At 55.3% G+C, this 22,232-nt stretch overlaps 1 protein-coding gene across 6 annotated transcripts in view; it reads right to left on the bottom strand.

Moving 5' to 3' along the window:
• The window catches only part of XG (Xg glycoprotein (Xg blood group)), a 33,562-nt gene that overhangs the window by 6,913 nt on the left and 4,417 nt on the right, over positions 1–22,232 (bottom strand). For 2 of the 6 annotated variants that reach the window (XM_030306301.1, XM_030306297.2), the window contains exons 2-8: positions 13,662–13,703; positions 13,168–13,191; positions 11,396–11,458; positions 8,986–9,039; positions 5,110–5,172; positions 4,010–4,072; positions 1,166–1,216 (exon numbers count right to left, since the gene is read on the bottom strand). In XM_030306301.1, coding sequence (XP_030162161.1) covers positions 1,166–1,216; positions 4,010–4,072; positions 5,110–5,172; positions 8,986–9,039; positions 11,396–11,458; positions 13,168–13,191; positions 13,662–13,703 — 360 coding nt within the window. Of the gene's footprint in view, positions 1–1,165; positions 1,217–4,009; positions 4,073–5,109; positions 5,173–8,985; positions 9,040–11,395; positions 11,459–13,164; positions 13,192–13,661; positions 13,704–22,232 lie in introns of all 6 variants that reach the window. The other 4 variants (XM_030306300.1, XM_030306299.1, XM_030306298.1 and 1 more) reach the window with 4 other exon arrangements.

Below are 22,232 nucleotides of genomic sequence, written 5' to 3'. Positions count from 1 at the left end.
CAGTCGTAACCCATCAGACCGTGACTCCATTCAGTTCTGATGCTGAAAGCCCGTAACCCATGGCAAAGAGAAAAGTAAATTCACGCTTTGCCTTTGACCCGTAAATTGACTGACGGGTCGACCAAATCAGAGGGACAAGTCTGCATTTATAAGCCCTGGGACGTCATGGGCAGAACGGGGACCCTGATTAACGACCCTGTATCACATCAGAATGCGAATGTATCGCATCTCAAAATTGCTAAGGGAAGGGGGCGCCTGGGTGGCTCAGTCGGTTCAGCCTCCGACTTGGGCTCAGGTCGTGATCTCACGGTTCGTGGGTTCGAGCCCCGCGTCCAGCTCTCTGGTGTCACCGCGGACCCTGCTTCCGCTCCCCTGTCTCTGTCCCTTGCTGCCTCTCTCCCACTCATGCTCTCTCTCAAAAATAAGTAAGCATTAAATTATTTAAGTCGCTAAGGAAGTAAATCTTCAAGGTTCTCATTTCAGAATAAAAAAAATAAATAAAATTTGTAACTATGCATCCCGATGCGATGCGGGACCAGCGGACTTACAGTCCCAATAATTTTGCAACATGTCACCAATAGGGAACTGTTACTTTATATACATAGAATGAATACAATGTTTACGTGCATGGTGTCTCCAATAAAAAAAAGGAAAAAACAATCCGTAGCCTTTTCTTTTCCCAGCATGACATTTTGTCGTCAGTCTTCCCTTACAGAAGCAGACAACGGCTGAGAGCTTCAAGATCGCCCGCTTACTTTGAGATACACTCAGTGTAGACACGACCCCCGTTACTTCCTGCCGTGGACACTTCCTTCCCTTCCTGCCAGGATCTGCCCGCCCAGAGTGTTTTCTGTTTGCAATGGTCAGCCGCTGAGCCGCGTAACAAAGATCCCCCCACACACCGATTCATCGGCTGCTGTTCCCCTAGTGTCAGTTGCTCTGTTTCTCACTACCTGCGTGCACACCTGGGTCCCTGGAGGGCAGGAGGCAGGCCAGCCAGAGGGTCAGTGCAGACAGGGCTCCAAACCCCGCACACCAGCACAGAGCCAACAGCCAGGACCGCAGGAAGAAATTGTTGTGGGGATGCAAACAGGAGCCCTGGAAATACGACACCCCCCCCCTCCCGCCGCCCTCGCCCTCCGGGGGGCCCAAGTGTTGGACGTACCATAGGCGTTTCCGTGGCCGTCATTGTTGGGATAGTAGCCACCACCGCCAGCTGTGGGACAGAAGGCAGATTTCAGCTGCGCTCTGCTGGGACGCACAGGGTTGCAGCAGGCGTCTGCTTGGGTCGCTGGTGACGGCACCAAGCCATGCCGAGGAGTCACCCCAAAGGGAGCCCCATACGGCAGCCAAGATCAGGGGCCATGAGGGCACATCCAAGGGTGCCTCCAAAGTCACAGCTTTCTGTAGGGAAATTCATGCCCAGGCAGGCACCCCCCCACAGAAAGCTCTGTGCGGGGTGCCTGACGGGGCTCAGGCGGTTAAATATCGGACTTCGGCTCAGGTCATGATCTCCCGGTTCGTGGGTTCGAGCCCCACGTCGGGCTCTGGGCTGACAGCTCGGAGCCTGGAACCTGCTTCACATTCTGTGTCTCCCTGTCTCTCTGTCCCTACCCTGCTCACACACTCTCTCTCTCTCTCTCAAAAATAAACATTTGAAAAATTAACAAAAAAGAAAAAGGTCTGTGCCTTCAGAGAGCACGTATGTATCCTGATGGCACCAGATAAATGCAGGTGCATCCATCCCTGTCCTGCAGAGACATCTGAGCAGGACCAGAGACCCAGACACAAGGTCACCGTTCTGAGAAGGAAGGCTGGGAAGGCGGTCCCCACCATCAATGCTCTGTACCAAAGGCTACGCATTATTATCGTGTGATCATTACTGCAATAACGAGTCAAAGTTATTTGTTGGTGGCGTTCCAACATGGCAGAAAAGATGCGTGTGTGCATACTGGTCGTCCAGATGACCAAGAGGCCCCTCCGCACGGTATCGGGGAGAAGTCCTCACGTACCTCTTCTGGACACTCGCACGACTCGACACAGCAGAAACCTCACAGCTGTGCACGAGACCCTCATACGTTACCCCCTGGCGGACACAGCGCCCGTCTGTCTCGCAGAGGGCGTGTGCTTTTATTCACGTATGAAAATGCCTATGAAGGGGGTCACTTTCTAGTCACACAGAAAACACTGCGTGAAAGCTTTCTATGCACGTGTGTATGTGTATGTGTGTGAGGGTGTGTGTGTGGACAAATACACACACATAGATATACACACAAATATACATATCTACATATGTAAAAGTAGATATACACATACACAGATATAGATATTATTTATCTGAAACTACTTATATAATGACACACATATAAAAATATACATATGTATGTATAAAGGTATATAAGTATACATACAGATATACAAGTAACTATATATAAAAATATACCTACAGATAAATATACATATACACAAATAAAGATACATTTATCTAAAACTACATATATAATGATACACACCCATAAAAGTATATATATGTATGTATAAAGGTATATAAGTATACATAGAGATATACAAATAACTATGTATAAAAATATACCCATATATAACAGTATATATACACTCAAAATACATACACAGATATATAAAGCTGTGTATGTGTCCACATATAAAGGTATGTATATACATATATAAAAATGCATCTATACACATGTATAAAGATATGTACAAAACTAGTGATATAAAGTCTATCTATAATCATGCACATACAAATATATATACATAAAGATATATGGAAACACATATATAAAGGTATGTATACACACTGTATATAAACACGTATGTATTTATAAAAGGTGTATATGCAGAGATGTATAAATATGTACATACACATATAAATGTGTATATATAAATATATAAAAACGGATATATGATAAATATAAAGACATACAAATATGTGCATATGTATATAAAGGTACATATACATAGAGATATATAAAGATATATTCATATATAAACGTGTTTATGTAAACATATGTAACACGATATATACATAAGTATAAATATATCAAAATATGTACATACATCTTATGTATGTACATATGTACATACGTCTTATGTATATAAAGATGTACATGTAAATATACATAAAGGGATAGATACGTAAAGAAAGATACAGGGACTTATGTATCCAGAAGTGTATATGTAAATATACATAAAGGGATATATATGTAAAGACAGATACAAGGACTTATGTATTCAGAGGTGTATATGTAAATATACATGAAGGGATATATAAGTAAACAAAGTTACAGAAATTTATGTATCCAGAGGTGTATATGTAAATATACATAAAGGGATAGATATGTAAGGAAAGATACAGGGACTTATGTATACACAGGTGTGTATGTAAATATACATAAAGGGATATATATGTAAAGAAAGATACAGGGACTTATGTATACACAGGTGTGTATGTAAATATACATAAAGGGATAGATATGTAAAGAAAGGTACAGGGACTTATGTATCCAGAGGTGTATATGTAAATATACATAAAGGGATATATATGTAAAGAAAGATACAGAGACTTATGTATCCAGATGTGTGTATTTACATAAAGGGACGTGTGCATACATGCAGATTTGGAGAGATGTGCGTACATAAAGCCCTGCACACAAAGCGGTACATGGATACGTGGACGTATGGAAGTGTATGCATAAAGGCCCGTATGCACACATCCGAGCAGAGGCCGTAAAGGTATGCGCACACACAGGTCCATTCGGGCACACGCTCGCGCACACGTGCGTACACACGCCACCACCACCTTCCAGGGGAATCTGCCCCGTTTCCAGTCTCGCCCACAACCTGCGCCTCCAGAGCGTCAGGGGTGTGAGGCCCACTGCACTGCGGCATCGGAGGGGCCGCCCCGCACCCCATGTTCGCGGGGCGCACCTTGCACCCAGGCGGGACCCGCGGCCTCCCCCCAGTCAAGTGAGAGAAGCCATGGGCGTACCTGCGGGTGGCCTGGGCCTGGGCGGGTAGCGGCCGTCATCCTGGTCCCTGTTCCCAAAGTAACCTGCAGGGTGCAGCACAGAGCACTCCTCAAACCCCGCGCAGACAGCCCCCTGTAAACCCAGCCCGTGTGACCCGACGCGGGCAGCTTAGGGACAGCGGGGCGGACCCTTTCCAGGACGCCAGGGCGCCGGAACCAAACTGTGGGTGGGATGCCATCATTCCTGCGGGGAGAGCGCGGGGGGCAGGGGGGCCCAGAAGCCCGGGAAGGGCAGTTGGTGGGACAGACCCCGTCTGATCAAGGGAGACGCAAAACGGAGAGGAAGACACCCAACCCCAGGACCTTTGCACATGCCCTCTGCACTCAACACGGGCTACGCTTCCTGCCTCAGCCGCTTCGTCGGACCCCACGCCTCCCACACTTATCCATCCATTTGTTTCTGCCCCCTAGCACGCTGCAGGGGGCCACATTCCGTCGATGACCACCGAACCCCCATGCCCAGCACCAGGCTTGGCCCATCCAGAGTGCTCAATTAACCGCGTTCAAAGTCCTCCATGCAAGCACATAGTAAGTGCTTAATTAAACGCTCGGCATTTCCTCCCTGCAGGCACATAGTAAGTGCTCAATTAAACACGTCAGACTTCCGTGGTGCAAGCACATAGTAAGTGCTCAATTTGATAAAACTATGACATGGAAAAGGCCTGTAGAGGCTTCTCTGATTTCTTTCTGCAAGAACTTCTCCCTCAGCGACGCTGCCCCGAGCACTGGGGACCCCAGGAAAGGGCTTTCCCGCCCTGGAGGGCTCATGACATCTCACTGATTTTGCTTAAAGGGGCATCTCCCGAAACACGTGTGAGCAGAGAACAGCTTCCATCATGAGCCCTTACTAACATCTTGGAGGACACTGCACCCCGCGACCCGAGATTTAGGGGGCAGCACGGGGGGCGCAGGTGAGGGATTCAGGGGTGGGCCTCGTAAAAGACCGTCTGGATCTTTCGGAAGCATTGGCATCGCACCCCCAAGGGGACAATTCCAGGCGTGAGTAAAGGCCACACCCCGTGCACCCCGAGGGCTTCTGAAACGCGTCTCCGTGCGCTTACCTCCACCGCTGTCGGAACCGCCGGGCTGGGGGCGCGGGGGTGGCCTCGGCCGGGGGTAGATGCCTGTCGGAACACAACGCCGCCATTTCAGGAAAGTAATGACGCCTTTCGGCCATCGGCCAGCCGCACAACTGAGGAAGCACAGCCCCCCCACACACTGAGCCTGCCACCGAGACCTCAGTGGTCTCTCCGGAGAGCCAGTGGCCGCAGCAGGGACGCGTGCCCTCCTCGGGGTGACCTGTCCCCAGCTCGACTACCCGCATCGCCTCCTGGGGGACCCCCACCCCGAGTATCTGGGGAACGAGCCTGCACAAAACGCTTCTGGGAGCCGCCTTGCAAACGGGGCGCCCTCCCAGGGTGGGGCACATTCGGTGTATTTCCCCCACCACATGCAGGTCTGCCCCGGGGGGGCATCCGACCCTGAGACCTCCGCGTGGTTCGGAACTTCACCCCCAGCCTCCCAGGGAAACCGATCGCCTAAGCACAAGGTTTTTCGAAAGGGGAACTTCGAGATGCAAAACTGTAGAAACGGCCTTGTTTAGGGTTGGAAGCAATTTCCCTGAAGTAAGGCAAAGCTTCCGTATCGATTTCATACCGTGGCCACAACAAATACCACAAACGACGCCGGCTGAAGCAAGACACATGTATCCCCTCCTGGTCCTGCAAGCTGAGAGGGTAAGATCCAGGAAGGGCTGAGGCTGGGGGTCTGAGGTCCAGGCAGGGCCGAGGCCAGGAGTCTGAGGCCCAGGCAGCGCTGAAACTGGGAAGCTGAGGTCCAGGCAGTGCTGAGGCTGGGGGGTCTGAGATCCAGGCACGGCTGAGGCTAGGGGGCTGAGATCCAGGCAGGGCCAAGACTGGGGGATCTGCGATCCAGGCAGGGCCGAGGCTGGGGGCTGAGATCAAGGCAGGGCTGAGGCTGGGAGTCTGAGATCCAGGCAGGTGCGAGGCGGGGAGGTTGAGATCCAGGATGTGCTAAAGCTTGGGGTTTGAAATCCAGGAGGGGCCGAGGCTGGGGGTCTGAGATCCAGGCAGGGCTGAGGCTGGGAGTCTGAGGTCCAGGCAGGGCCAAGGCCAGGAGTCTGAGGTCTAGGCAGGGACGAGGCTGGGAGTCTGAGGTCCAGGTAAGGCCGAGGCCTAGAACCTGAGATCCAGGCAGGGTCGAGGGTCGGGGTCTGAGGTCCAGGCAGGGCTGAGGCCTAGAACCTGAGATCCAGGCAGGGCCAAGGCTGGGGGTCTGAGATCCAGGTGGGGCCAAGGCGGGGAGTCTGAGATCCAGGCAGGGCTGAGGCTGGGGGTCTGAGATCCAGGCAGGGCTGAGGCTGGGAGTCTGAGATCCAGGCAGGGCTGAGGCTGGGAGTCTGAGATCCAGGCAGGGCTGAGGCTGGGGGTCTGAGATCCAGGCAGGGCTGAGGCTGGGAGGCTGAGATCCAGGCAGGGCCGAGGCTGGGGGTCTGAGATCCAGGCAGGGCTGAGGCTGGCAGTCTGAGATCCAGGCAGGGCTGAGGCTGGGAGGCTGAGATCCAGGCAGGGCCGAGGCTGGGAGGCTGAGATCCAGGCAGGGCCGAGGCTGGGGGTCTGAGATCCAGGCAGGGCTGAGGCTGGCAGTCTGAGATCCAGGCAGGGCCGAGGCTGGGAGGCTGAGATCCAGGCAGGGCTGAGGCTGGCAGTCTGAGATCCAGGCAGGGCTGAGGCTGGGAGGCTGAGATCCAGGCAGGGCCGAGGCTGGGGGTCTGAGATCCAGGCAGGGCTGAGGCTGGGAGGCTGAGATCCAGGCGGGGCCGAGGCTGGTTCCTCCTGAGGCCTCCCTCCTTGGCACGTAGACGCCGTGTTCTCCCCGTGTCCTCACGTGGCCATCTCTCCGTGCGTGTCCGTGTCCTGATCTCTTCTTTGAAGGACACCGGTGTTATGCTCCCAGGACGCACCCTAAGAACCTCATCTTGACCCATTTACCTCCCCAAAGACCCCATATGTAACTAGAGTCCCATCGGGAGGTCCTGAAGGTTAGGGATTCAACGCACAAATGGGGGGCGGGGTGGGGCACGTCCATCCGTGGCCCCCTCCTGGTTGCTTGGAAGCCAGTGTGGGGACCCTGCTGCTGGGGTCAGATGAGAGAATCAGAGAGCGAACCCGGAGGTTCTGGAAGGGGCGTGTGTAAACACCAGGAGCTCAGGGGGATGCCCAGAAGGAGTGTCCTCACGGAGCAGGTGTGTGCAGGGGAGAATCTGAGGTTCTCCTACGTCCGTGTGTCAGAGACCCCACCACCGAGCTCAGGGGGGCCCGTATTCGTCCTAAAGGATCCAGAGCTCATTCTCGCTGCATCGGGGCCCCCGATAAATCGCCCAGCAGCCACACGTCACAGCAGGTGGCCCTTTCTCAACATGGCTCATCTGTGACCATCTGCCTTTTGGAACAGAACGTTCCGGAACGCCCCACACCCAAGGGACTTTTCAGGGCCGCTGTCAACAGTGCGTCTTCCTTCTCAAGGGACACATCCAGGAGCCCCGGGGCGAGCCAGGGGCCAAGCAGGGGACTTCGGGGGGCCGGTTGCCCTAATCACCTTCTCACCAACCTCCCCTGCCCTCTTGGTTTCGTGTGTGCGTTGAGTTTAAGCAAAGCGTGAAAACTGCTCCCAGATGGCATCGGCAGCTGGCGCCCCTGAGTCACAGAGGGTCCCCTCCCACGCTGGGCCTCGCCCCTCACCTCCCCAGGGACTGAGTCACCCCGTCCTGCTGATTCATCATACACATTTAACCCCCCATTTCCCCAACACCGGGAGCAAGAAACACTTCCTGTGAGGGACCCCCGTGGATTCCTCGTAGAACAAGACTTTAAAAGTAATTTCCGGGGCGCCTGGGTGGCTCAGTCGGTTCAGCGTCCAACTTCGGCTCAGGTCATGATCTCACCGTCGGTTCAAGCCCCGTGTCGGGCTCCATGCTGACCGCTCGGAGCCCGGAACCTGCTTCGGATTCTGTGTCTCCCTCTCTCTCTGCCCTTCCCCCGCTCACGCTCTGTCTCTATCTCTCAAAACTAAATAAAAACATTTTTAAAAATTTAAAAAAAGTGACTTCCAGGAGGAGGAAAGGCTCAGGCACTTGGAGGTGTTAATGCCGGACAGAAAGTTTTAAAAGGTGAGGGTGCATGGTGACAAAAGCACCGTTAACCGCGGCCGTGGGTGCTACTGTTGATTTTCAATTAGGTATCGGCTTCCTTGGACCCTGGTCCTGACGCTGGGCGGCCCCTCCTCGAGGAGATGAATTTTCACGCATCTCAGCGCCAGAACGGGATTCCGGGACCGCTTCTGGAAGCCTTTGACTTAGCCCTGCTTCACGAGGCCCTAACCCGGTCTGGTTTTACCTTTTCAGCACTTTTGAATTGCTAAGGACTTTACTGACTTTGTCCTTCAATGTTTCCTTTCAGTTAACTTTTTTTTTGTTTTTGTTTTGTTTTAACTTTTTTTTTTTTTTTTTAAGGAAACCTATGGGAACATTGTCTGCCAAGCCTTTGAACCCAAGCACACACTGAGGATAAATGATGTACAGTACACAGCACACCCCACGTGGGCTTTTTTACGGGACAGAATTGGGAACCGTGGAAGCAAGCGAAAAAGGAAACGTCCTCAGCCTCATTAAAAATGCATTTCAATAACGTTCGCTATCCGCCAAGCAGACCCTACTTTGCAGCGGTCGGAGGAACGGGAAATAAAATGCGTGCTGCGGGTTCACCCTGCCAGCTCCCCCTGCTTACGGGTGAGACTCGGTTTCCTGCAGGGAGAGCCGTTCCCTCCCTCAAAGGCGGCTGGAGGAAGACCCGCAGGGGAGACACGGCAGGCTTCATCCAAGCAGGGTGGAGAGGAGTCTGAAGGGGGACAAGACTTACCTCCGCTGTTGTCGGGCTGTGGGTGATACGGGGGCTTCGGTCTGGGGTAGATGCCTGCGGGGAAAATGACAGTGCCCTCTTAGCAGAGAAAAGTAGCCTTCTGTTGGCAGCAGGTTGTAGAACAGGAGCGTCAACACCACGATAGACGCCTCGATATTGCACTAACATCTACTGCCCGCGGTGTCACAGATGATCATGGACCACAGAACGTCCCTGAGCCTCTGGGTGTAAAAATCCCAAAACTAGAACTTCAAAAAAAACCCCACATGGGTGCACACACACACACACACACACACACACACCCAACCACCCATACACCTATCCATTCACCCATCCACTCATCTGCCCATCCACCCATCCATCTATCCATCCATCCATCCATCCACCCATCCATCCATCCATCCACCCACCCATCCAACCATCCACTCGTCCATCCACCCATCCATCCATCCGTCCATCTGTCCATCCACCTATCCATCTATCCATCCATCCATCCATTCTCTCATCTGCCCATCGATCCATCCATTCACCCACCTGTTCATCCATCCACCTGTCTACCCATCCACCCACCCACCCAAGCATCCACTCATCTGCCCACCCATCCATCTATCTATCTATCTATCTATCTATCCATCCATCCACCCACCCATCCACCCATCCACTCATCTGCCCACCCATCCATCTATCTATGTATCTATGTATCTATCTATCCATCGATCCATCCATCCACCCATCCCTCCATCCATGCATCTATCCATGCACCCACCAACTAATCCACTTGTCCATCAGTCCACCCACCCGTCCATACATCCATCTATCTATCTATCTATCTATCTATCCATCCATCCACCCATCCATCCATCCATGCATCTATCCATGCACCCACCAACTAATCCACTTGTCCATCAATCCACCCACCTGTCCGTCCATCCATCCATCCATCCATCCATCCATCCATCCACCTACCTACCCATCCACTCATCTGCCCACCCACCCACCTATCCATCCACTTATCCAGTTATCCATCTATCCATCCACTCACCCACCCATCCACCCATCCATCCATCCACCCACCCATCCACCCATCCACTCATCTGCCCACCCACCTATCCATCCACTTATCCAGTTGTCTGTCTATCTATCTATCTATCTATCTATCTATCCATCCATCCATTGATACATGAATCCTGTCTGTCAATCCATCCATCCATCCATTCATATCTATCTATCTATCTATCTATCTATCCATCCACCCACCCATTCACCTGTCCATCCATCTACCCATCCACCCATCCACCCATCCACTCATCTGCCCACCCACCCATCCATCCACCTATCCATCTATCCATCCATATATCCATCCATCCATCCATCCATCCATCCATCCATCTATCCACCCACCCACCCATTCACCTGTCCATCCATCCACCCACCCGTCCATCCATCCACCCAACATCCATCCATCCATCCATCCTCCCACCCACCCATTCACCTGTCCATCCATCTACCCATCCATCCATCCATCCATCCACCCACCCACCCATCCACCCAACCACTCATCTGCCCACCCACCCATCCAACCACACATCCATCCACCCACCCACTCATCCACCTGTCCATCTAACCACCCACCTGTCCATCCATCCACCCACCCACCCGTCAGTCCACCCATCCATCCACCCATCCACTCATCCGCCCATCCATCCATCCATCCACCCACCCATCCATCCACAGTCAATATTTCCTTTTACTTAATTTTTTTAAAGAAATCTACGGGAACAGTGTCTGCCAAGCCTTTGAACCCAAGCACACACTGAGGATAAATGATGTACAGTACAAAGCACAATGCATATTCACTTTTGGGGGGGGACAGAATTTGGAACTGTGCAAACAAGTGAAAAAGGAAATGTCCTCAGCCTAATTAAAAATGCATCGTGGGGCGCCTGGGTGGCTCAGTCGGTTAAGCATCAGACTTCAGCTCAGCTCATGATCTCACAGTCTTTGAGTTCGAGCCCCACGTCAGGTTCTGTGCTGACAGCTCAGACAGAGCCTGAAGCCTGCTTTGGATTCTGTGTTTTCCCCTCTCTCTGCCCCTTCCCTGCTCATTCTCTGTCTCTCTCTGTCTCAAAAATAAATTAAAAAAACATTAAACAAATTTTTAAAAGATGCATCGCAATAACGTTCACTATCCACCAAGCACACCCTACTTTGCAGCGGTCGGAGGAACGGGAAATAAAATGCGTGCTGCGGATTCACCCTGCCAGCTCCCCCTGCTTACGGGTGAGACTCGGTTTCCTGCAGGGAGAGCCGTTCCCTCCCTCAAAGGCGGCTGGAGGAAGACCCGCAGGGGAGACACGGCAGGCTTCATCCAAGCAGGGTGGAGAGGAGTCTGAAGGGGGACAAGACTTACCTCCGCTGTTGTCGGGCATGCCTGGCTGTGGGTGATACGGGGGCTTCGGTCTGGGGTAGACATCTGCGGGGAAAATGACAGTGCCCTCTTAGCAGAGAAAAGTAGCCTTCTGTTGGCAGCAGGTTGTACAACAGGAGCGTCAACACCACGATAGACGCCTCGATATTGCACTAACGTCTACTGCCCGTGGTGTCACAGATGATCATGGACCACAGAACGTCCCTGAGCCTCTGGGTGTAAAAATCCCAAAACTAGAACTTCAAGAAAAACCCCACATGGGTGCACACACACACACACACACACACCCAACCACCCATACACCTATCCATTCACCTATCCACTCATCTGCCCATCCACCCATCCAATCATCCATTCGTCTATCCATCCACCCAATCACCCATCCATCCATTGACCCATCCAACCACCCAGGCATCCATGCATCCATGCATCCATCCATCCATCTACCCACCCACCCATCCATTCACCCATCCAACCATCCACCTATCTATTCACCCATCCACTCATCTGCCCATGCACCCATCCATCCATGCATCCATCCATCCATGCATCCATGCAACCATCCATCCATTCACCCATCCATTCTATCTATCCATCCATCCATCCATCCATCCATCCCTGTATCCATCCACCCACCCACCCATTCAACCATCCATCCATCCACCCATCCAACCATCCACCTACCTATTCACCCATCCACTTATCTGCCCATACACCTATCCATCCATTATCCACCCACCCATCCAACCATCCTGCCATCCATCCACCCACCGACTCATCCAACCATCCACCTATCCATTCACCCATCCACTCATCTGCCCAAGCACCCATCCAATCATCCACCCATCTATCCATCCACCCAACCACCCATCCATCCATTAATCCATCCATCCATCCATCCATCCATCCATCCATCCACCTATCCATTCACCCATCCACTTATCTGCCCATACACCTGTCCATCCATCATCCATCCACTTATCCACCCACCCACTCACCCACCCATCCATCCAACCACCCATCCACGCACCCATCCACCCATGCATCCATCCACCCATACATCTATCCATCCGTCCATCATTTCTTTCGTCTACACATTCATGTATCCATCCATCTGTCCAACAACCTACCCATTTATACACCCACCGACTTACCCATCCATCCATCCATCCATCCATCCATCCATTCACCCATCCAGTTATCTGCCCATATACCCATCCATCCATCGTCCATCCACTTATCCACCCACCCATCCAACCATCCATCCATCCACCCATCTATCTTTCCCTCCCTCCATGGACATTAAGTCATTACCACCTTTTTGCTATTGTGAATCACCGTGCTGTGAATGTGGATGTCCACATTTGCTGGAGTCCCTGTTTTCAACTCTTGCTGGTCTATATGTAGGCGTGGTATTGCTGGGTCCCGTAGAAATTCTGTTCTTAGCTATTTGGTTTGAGGCCACAGTGTTTTCCACACAGCCTCACCGTTTTCCATTCTTACCAGCACATGCACGAGGTCGGGAGGGTGTGGGTTCTGATTTCTCCCCACCTCACCCACGCTTGCTATGTTGCACATTTTGATTCTAGCTGTCCTGGTACGGACGCGGTGATGTCTCCCGGGGACTTTGATTTGCATTTCCCCAATGACTGCTTGGAGCTATCTGCACCTCCTTTGCACACTCAGCAGCCCCCCATAAACACCCCGGACTCCCAGGCGCGGGCTCACTCCTGGCCACCCTCATGGCCACTCACCCGAGCTTGGCTTCTTGGTGGGTTCTGTGAACAAAGAGAGAAAACAAGTTGAATGAGCATCACGGATTTATCCACAGCTCAAAGAATCGTTCGCATCCTAAGAGAAAGTGAAGGCTCTCAAGGCACCAAACTTTACGTGCTTCGGACACAAATTCCAATTTGTATTTAGGAGGGAAAAAAAAGAAAAAGGAAGAAAACGCGCATACAATCCATACCTACCGGTCTTCCTGGGAGCTGTGTAGGGCTGTGGGGGTGGGAGGAAGTTTAGCGACAGAGACAGACCCTTCAAGGAGCCACATATCCAGGCTTCTAACAGCCACACTGTCCGGCCGGGCTCAGACTGGCAGAAAGGCCGGGCTGGGATCTCTGCGATCACGTGCCCCTTCCCCACGGGGACAGCTGGCAGCCCTGTCGGTGGAGGTGCCCGCGAACCCGCCAGCAGGGAGGCCCCCCAGACCCCAGAACCAACGCCCCCAAGAAATACGGCCACTCACCGGGGTCATCGAGGGCATCGGCCAAATCAAAGTCACGTTGACCTGTGGGGGCACAGAGGGTGTGAGTCACACAGACAGGAGAAATGGGGAGGGGGGCTGGCTCCTGACCCTTGGCTGCTCTGGTCTGCCCCATCCTCCCACTTGCTAAGTCACGCAGGGGCCTCCGTGCAAAGGGCAACCCCCAGTGAGCCCCGCAGAGGGTCAATGTGTTTGTCAGACGAGTATCTGCCCTCTCCCGGCACCCGGTGGCTCTCGACTCAACACACATCTTAAGGCAGATTATCGTTCCGTGGCTGTGTGAACGGAGGAAGAAAACCTTCTGAGATCTCAGCTGCCTCCAGCTGCGGAGCAGAACCAACACAGGAATGTTCTGGAAACCCCTGAAGGATCCACACGTTCCGCGAACGCTGCTGGGAGCCGGGGGTGTGACAACGAACCCCGTGGGCCCCGCTTCCCGGTTCTTCAACGGGGGGGACAGGCACGTGACCGGCCCTGCAGGGAGGGACAGGCTGCCGCAGGGACGGACCCAAAACAGGCACCTGTGCGAGCACTCCCGGAGGGCTTCCCGGAGGAGGTGGCCCGCGAGCCGTTTGGAAGGTGCCGCTTTACTCGTGAGCCGCTCCAGCGGCTGCCGGGGCCCCAGGGTGCCACCAAGGAGTCGCGGCTGTACCCGGCTTCCCCCTCTGCCCCTGAAGCCACAGCCTGGCCCCCGGCTGAGCTCCTGCGAGACGGCGCCTCCCAGAAGACACAGAACGCGCTCGTGCTCATTTGCTCCTCCTGAACCCGGAACCCCAACCTCGCCCTCCCAAGGGAGCCTTACTTTCACTTTGTGGCCAGACGCTTGCAAACTGGGCTCGGCCCCAAGGCTTTCTGGGGCCTCCGGCTCGTCCTTGCATTGCACGAATTTGGGGAGGCACCCCCCCCCCCCAGGAGCCCGCCTCTCCCCTGCTTTCTAGCTTAGGAAACGCTCCGGGGAAATATCTGCCCAGAAGGGCGGGCATTTCCCTTCCCTCTGGGACAGACAGAAGCGGAATGCGGGCCCGGCCACCACGGTCCTGTCGCTCTCCACTACTGTCCCCAAACCGTTTCCCAAACCGCGCAAACCAGCCCCTTCCCCCGCTTCCCGTGCCCGCGTGCATTTCACGTACACACAAAAAAATCGTTTCAATGAGCTGAGGGAGGCCGGGCTGCCCCGAGTTCGTCGCTTGCACAGCCCCCGTCCCTTTGCTGCTTCCGAATCACAACGTGACAGAGCCTTTTGGATTCCGGCCACTTTCCATCGACTCTTTGGGGGAAGAGCTTTTTCTAAAACAGCTTCACTGAGGTACCACTTGCCAATCACGCCATCCGTCCATTTCAGGCGCACACTAGGACAGCCCGTTCACAGCCTGTGCAACCAACACGTCTGCTTCCAGGAGATTCCGCCGTTTGCAAAGGGGACCCAGGAGCATCCCCTGTGCAGCCATCTGCTGATTCCAGAAGATTCCAGTGTTTGCAAAGGGGACCCAGGAGCATCCCCTGTGCGGCCATCTCCTGTTTCCAGAAGATTCCACCGTTTGCAAAGGGGACCCAGGAGCATCCCCTGTGCGGCCTTCTCCTGTTTCCAGAAGATTCCACCGTTTGCAAAGGGGACCCAGGAGCATCCCCTGTGCGGCCATCTCCTGTTTCCAGAAGATTCCACCATTTGCAAAGGGGACCCAGGAGCATCCCCTGTGCGGCCATCTCCTGTTTCCAGAAGATTCCAGTGTTTGCAAAGCACACCCAGGAGCGTCCCCTCTGCAGCCACCGCCTCTGTTTCCAGAAGATTCCAGTGTTTGCAAAGGAGACACATGAAGAACCTCTCTGCAGCCACCGCCTCTGTTTCCAGAAGATTCCAGGGTTTGCAAAGCACACCCAGACCAGCCCCGACCCAAGGGACCAGGACTCGGCTTGCTCCTGCGTCTGCAGACTGGCCGAGACTAGATGCCTCCATGAAGGGAATCACATGTGTCTGAGCTCGGCCCACGTGACTCTGGGCGATCCTGCATTTGCACGAGGCAGGCCTTCCGCACACGGCAGCAAGTGGGTCAGTTACCATGCGCAGGGTGCAGACCAGGAGCCTGAGTGCGGACTCAGCTTTCGCACTGGACCCCCTGGCAGCGTCAGCCTTGACCCTGCGCCCGGAGGGAGCCTGAGCGTGGGCGAAGAAGGTGCCCCCCCCCCCCCCCGACACCGGGTGGCCTCCTCGCATGGGCCTGGGTTGCACCCGCACTGGAGCCCGTTTGCAGGTACCGCCTGGGGTCAGCGCCCGACTGCGATACCACGTGACGGGCTCTACTCTCTTTGCTGAGGGAGCCAGGTCCCTGGGGGCCGGCACGTCCCCAGGCAGGTGCCTCCTGAGCCGGGACAAACCACAGGCCTCCTTGGGGAGGGCAAACTGAGGCCGGGGTGCACCCATCAGCAGGCCCACGGTCCAGACGCGAGCAAATCGCACAGAGAGCCGCTTGTAAGTCTGGGAGGTGCCGCGTCCCTCCGGACACCCCTCCGCCTGGCCAGGCTCTGTGAGCTCCTCGTGCGTGCAGGGAACAGCCTGGAATGCTGGAATGCTCTGTCCACCCTCGTGCAGGCGGGGGGAGGGGCGCAGATACCCCCTCCCAGGGCTCTGCGGGCTGTGGCAGGTGCACAGCCCCTGCACCCCCCCTGCCTCCCCCTCCCCCCTCCCCCCCCCCCGGAGGCCCTGACGGCTCGCCAATAGCCATCGCCGCGCTCTGTGCGCCCCGCCCCGGATGCTGCGAGCACCCCGCAATTACTCCAGCGCCCAGGAATCTCCGCCAACCTGCTCCGGCCACGCCCCTCGCCCCAGATAAGCCGAGGGGGCTGTGTTATGTGCCCCACCCGCCTGGCGTGTCTCAAATGCCTGTTCCCAACCCGGGGCTCTACGCACTGGGTGTGGGAACCCTGACAGCCGCCTCTGCCTGACCCCAGGGCCTGGGTGCGCCCTTCCCAGCTTTGGAAACTTCCCCGGGCTCCACATGTGTGAGCGTGACTCACGCAGCCGGGGGTGGGAGGGGGTCTCCCCGGGACCTCTTGCGTAAGCTGGTGACCCTGGCTAAGTCCTGCGCACGGGGCAGCCTGCAAGGTCGCTCACTCGTATGAGGATGGGTGACCCTGGGGCTGCTCTCTGGGGACACCTGAGAGGGGTTGGGGGGGCAGGGTGCTCCCGAGGCAGTTGTTTCCATCGGCGTGATTCTCCACTCAGAGCATGAGATCGGGCTCGTGTCCCAAGATCTGTTTCTGATCTGCCTCGGGGACTTTTAATCAAACCCACATGTTTTTGGATCCGCGACCCCGGGGGACGAAGTAGCCTCCTGTATTCTGGGATCGGGACGTTGGTGATCCAGCTGACATCCTGGGGACGCGCGCGTTCACCCTGGTCCCTGCTAGCGGGAGGCTCGTGGTTAGCCTTATCCACAAGACCCCCACTCTCCTCCCGCAAACACACACACACACACACACACACAAGCAAAAAAACCCACAACTGTTCGGGGGTGGAGCGGGGGGTGTTGAGTAGCTCTTGGAGGAATTGTGTCCAGTAAGTAAACACGGGGAGGCGGCCCTTCTACCCCCACGAGACTCCAACCTGGGTCCTCGTGGACTTTTGACGCCCGGAATCTCTAAGTTTCTATCCAGACCCTCAAGTGAACGGGACGCCCGGCACGGTTGTGGTCGCAACAATAGTAACAACTCAGCGCCTGAAGAGGGTGTGGCTTTGCAGCGCAGGGTCCACGCAGACCAGGAGCCACAAGCGAGGTCATGCACCCGAGCTCCCCTCCCCCAGCCCCTGCACCCGAGCTCCCCTCCCCCAGCCCCTGCACCCGAGCTCCCCTCCCCCAACGCTGCACCCGAGCTCTCCTCCCCCAAACACTGCACCCCAGCTCCCGTGCCCCAACTGCTTTCTAAAGGAGAAAATCAGCCTCAGGCGATCTCTTAAAAGCAGAAAACAATAAAGGAAAAAATAAAAAGCAACCACGGTTATCATCTGAGGCTTTGGCACCCATTACCGTATTAGCAACAGATTCACAACGCCCTGGAATGTAATTACCGTCCGCGCGGCCGTCATGTGTCCCGTCCCCCACTTGTGACCTCGCCCAGGCTGTTCCCAAGCAACGTCCCCGTAGCTGTGCCCCCATAGGAACATCATCTGCCATTTCCTCGCATAGGGGTTTTACTGATGGCCCCTGGACCGGGGTTAATGGAAACCAAGCCTTCTGGGTCACCTGCCCTAGAGGGACCCACTCTGGGGGCCTTCGATCTATAGGGTCCGATCTTGTCATCCAGGAACCCCACATGGGGGACGTTGCTGGAGCAAGGACGCCCAGGGAATAAATCTTGGTGCCCTCCAGGCAGCACTGGAAGGTCCCCCCTTTGACTCTCTGCACAGTCATTCTTTCAAAAAAAAATATATATATATAGATATAGATATATATCTATATGGGGGGGGTCGCCTGAGTGGTTTCATCGGTTAAGCATCTGACTTTAGTTCAGGTCATGGTCTCGTCGTTCATGGGCTCGAGCCCCGTGTCGGGCTCTGTGCCGACAGCTCAGAACCTGGGGCCTGCTTTGGATTCTGTGTCTCCCTCTCTCTCTCTGCCCCTCCCCCCTTGCACTCTGTGTCTCTCTCTCTCAAAATAAAATAAAGACACATAAAAAGAAATGTATATGGACGGAAAGCATACTACCGGGCTCTTTCACAATCTGCGGAGGCTGGCAGTTCGCGTTTGCAAGGACAGCGAGGAGGGGAAGGAGGCGGCGAGCCCAGGGGGGCACGTCCCGGGCGGGCTCCACATTCTGCCCCCGGAGCAGCTGCGAATCAACCCGTCACAGGCTGCGACGCTCCTCAGGGTCTGGATTCCAGCAAACGGAATGGAAGGCGGGGCTGCCTGTCTAGCTGCACACAGCTGAGCGTGAACGTGCAGGGACGGAAGGACAGACCCTCCCCGGAGCCCTGCAGGTGGTCCTGGGGAACCCTTGTTCCTCCAGCCCCACCCCTTCCTCCCTGCCCTGCAGCTGAACCGCGCCAGGCAAGGTCAACCAGTTGTCCCGGTTCCTAGGGTCCCAAGCTCCCTTTTTGATTAAAGTCATTTGCCCCCACGTGCACAGTCCCTGGAGGAGAAGGATCTGGTCACACTCCACCAAGGGCTGGGCGTTTGTCACACAAGGAAGACATCTGTCATGAAATGCAGAGTGCCCGACCAGGCCGTGTCGGCCGGTGTGACCTAAGCCAGCCTTCCTGGCAGGACACGTGCACACGGGTCCCTCAGGACCCGGTGACTCACACACTCTGGCGAGGCAGGTCTGACTGTGCCCGAGAGGCTGCGTCTCTCGCCACCTCCTAGGGGAAACTGAGGCTGGAGGGCTGTGGACTTCATTTTGCAGAGCAATGGCTTTGATTAGTTTCCTGTATCTGCAGGAAGAAAATCCCACAGACCATGTGGCTTGAACAACACACATGTATCCCCTCCTGGTGCTGGAGGCTGGAGTCCGAGATGCAGACAGGGCCGAGGCTGGGGGTCTGAGGTCCAGGTAGGGCCGAGGCCTAGAATCTGAGATCCAGGCAAGGCCGAGGCTGGGAGTGTGAGGTCCAGCAGGGACTGAAGCTGGGAGTCTGAGATCCAGGCAGGGCCGAGGCCGGGACTCTGAGGTCCAGGCAGGGCCGAGGCCGGGAGTCTGAGGTCCAGGCAGGGCCGAGGCCGGGAGTCTGAGGTCCAGGCAGGGCCGAGGCCGGGAGTCTGAGGTCCAGGCAGGGCCGAGGCCGGGAGTCTGAGGTCCAGGCAGGGCCGAGGCCGGGACTCTGAGGTCCAGGCAGGGCCGAGGCCGGGAGTCTGAGGTCCAGGCATGGCCGAGGCCGGGACTCTGAGATCCAGGCAGGACTGGAGGCCGGGGGTCTGAGATCCAGGCAGGGCTGAGGCCTGGAGTCTGAGATCCAGGCAGGGCTGAGGCGGGGGGTCTGAGATCCAGGCAGGGCTGAGTCTGGGGGTCTGAGGTCCAGGTGGGGCTGAGGCTGGAAGTCTGAGATCCAGGCAGGGCTGACGCTGGGGGTCTGAGATCCGGGGGCGGCTGAGGCCTAGAATCTGAGATCCAGGCAGGGCCAAGGCTGGGGGTCTGAGATCCAAACAGGGCCGAGGCTGGGAGTCTGAGATCCAGGCAGGGCCGAGGCAGGGACTCTGAGATCCAGGCAGGGCTGAGGCGGGGGGTCTGAGATCCAAGCAGGGCTGAGGCTGGGGGTCTGAGATCCAGGCAGGGCTGCGGCTGGGGGTCTGAGATCCAGGCAGGGCCGAGGCTGGGGGTCTGAGATCCAAGCAGGGCTGAGGCTGGGGGTCTGAGATCCAGGCAGGGCTGAGGCTGGGGGTCTGAGATCCAGGCAGGGCTGAGGCCTGGAGTCTGAGATCCAGGCAGGGCTGCGGCTGGGGGTCTGAGATCCAGGCAGGGCCAAGGCTGAGGGTCTGAGATCCAAACGGCCGAGGCTGGGAGTCTGAGATCCAGGCAGGGCTGACGCTGGGGGTCTGAGATCCGGGGGCGGCTGAGGCCTAGAATCTGAGATCCAGGCAGGGCTGAGGCGGGGGGTCTGAGATCCAGGCAGGGCCGAGGCCGGTTGCTCCCGAGGCCCCTCTCCTTGCTTACCTGTGTCCTTTTCCCCTTTTCTTACAAGGACAACAGTCTTTTGGGCTCAGGGTCCACCGTACTATCTCATTTCACCTTAATCCACTCTGTACAAACCCCACCTCCAAATATCGTCGCATGCTGCCATCCTGGGGTTGGGGCTACATTATATGGAGCCCACAGTTGAGCCCATAACACACTCAAACACACAGAAGTTCAACCACCATGGAAAACAGCCCCAGGATGTCCTCTGGATAAGAGGCAGGGGGTCCCCACATTGCTGAGACACAAGGACCACCTGGGAAACCAGAAAAGCATCCAGGGTGGGGCTCAGTCACACAACAGGCGGTTCGGCCGGGGACTCTGCACTTTGACCCCGTCCCCCAGCAATGCTGATGCCCACCGCCCACCAGACTTTCCCAACCACCCACCCGAGTGTCAGCATTCTGTCCAGATCACAGTTGCTTGCAACCCACAAGGAATAAAGAAAGCATACACAATTGGCATCTCAGACCGTGGAAGTGGAAAGATGAAAATATCCCGGATGGGTCATTTTTCTGTGTCAACGTGCCTGGGCTACGGTGCCCGGACGTTTGGTCAAACGCTAGTCTCGATGCTACCGGGAAGGTGCTCTGTCGATGGGATTCACATCTACAATCTCCCGCAGGGAGAAGCGCATCACCCTTGGTAACGTGGGTGGGCCGCCTCTGATCAGTTGAAGGCGAGGTTTCCCAGAGAAGATGGGATTCGGAGACAACACGGCAGGGTTTCTACCCTTCCCTATGGATTTAGGGCTTGCCAGCCCCACCATGTTGTGGGGCAGTTCCTTAAAATGAATCTGAATGTATAGATTGATGATGATGATGATGATGAGAGATGGGTAGATGGCTAGAGATGAGAGATATAATAGACAGATAGATAGATAGAGATGATGGATGGATAGATATGATGGATGGATGGATGGATGGATGGATGCATGGATGGACAGATGGATAGACAGGTAGATAGATAGGTAGATAGAGATGGATGGACGGATGGCTAAATGATAGATGATGGAGGGATGGATAGGCAAATTGTAGATGAAAAGATACACAGATAATAAATGGATGGTTAGATAGATATAGATAGATGACAGATGGGTAGGTAAGGAGGTAGGATTGATAGATGATAGACAGATAGATAGACAGATTGATGGAGATGGATGGACAGATGGATAGATGACAGATGATGGATGGACGGCTAGGCAGATTGTAGATGTAAAGATAAATAGATAATATTCTGTGTCTCCCCTGCAGTCAATGTCGCCCCCCGCTGAGAATGGCCAGCTGTGGCCTGTCTACGTAGGGATGTGACCTGTGGGCCGGCCATGCTGGGTGATGATGCGTCTCTGAATGGGGACCCCCAGAGCAGCCGCCCCCTTGTGCCACGGATCCACGGGCTCCACCCAAGGGTAAACCAGATGGCCCGGTGCTGACTCAGGGCAGCAGGGGCCGAGCCCCACCCACTCACCAAATGAGCACCTCCAAGGGCGGGCACTGGCCTGGTGCCTTTCATCCAGTTCCCTCCCAGGTCACTGGCACACCAAGCATTGAGACCCACCCCCCTGCACAGCCGGGCCGGTTGGGCCCCATCGACGGGCGCGGTGACCGCAGCCAGCCTAAACAAATGACCCACTTCTGGCTGGGCCCGCACACCCACAGATTGGCTAGATCAAAGGTACGTTGGGGGCCACGGAGAAAGACGCGCAGAAACCAGACAGACTCTGGATGGCTTCTGGGGTGTGGCCCAGCGTGGCCCGGCCTGCCTCTTTGGCACACGCCATGGTTTCCAGAAGCAAAGAGAAAATGCAGGGTGCACCCGAACGCAGCCCGTGACACGGTCCGAGTGAGAGTCGGTGTCTCTTTACGCGGGAGAAGTAGGGATCTATATACC

Source organism: Lynx canadensis, chromosome X, assembly GCF_007474595.2.
Source record: "Lynx canadensis isolate LIC74 chromosome X, mLynCan4.pri.v2, whole genome shotgun sequence".
Classification (NCBI taxonomy): domain Eukaryota; kingdom Metazoa; phylum Chordata; class Mammalia; order Carnivora; family Felidae; genus Lynx; species Lynx canadensis.
Note: the sequence above shows the minus strand (reverse complement) of the source record. Positions and strands in the feature narration are given on the sequence as shown.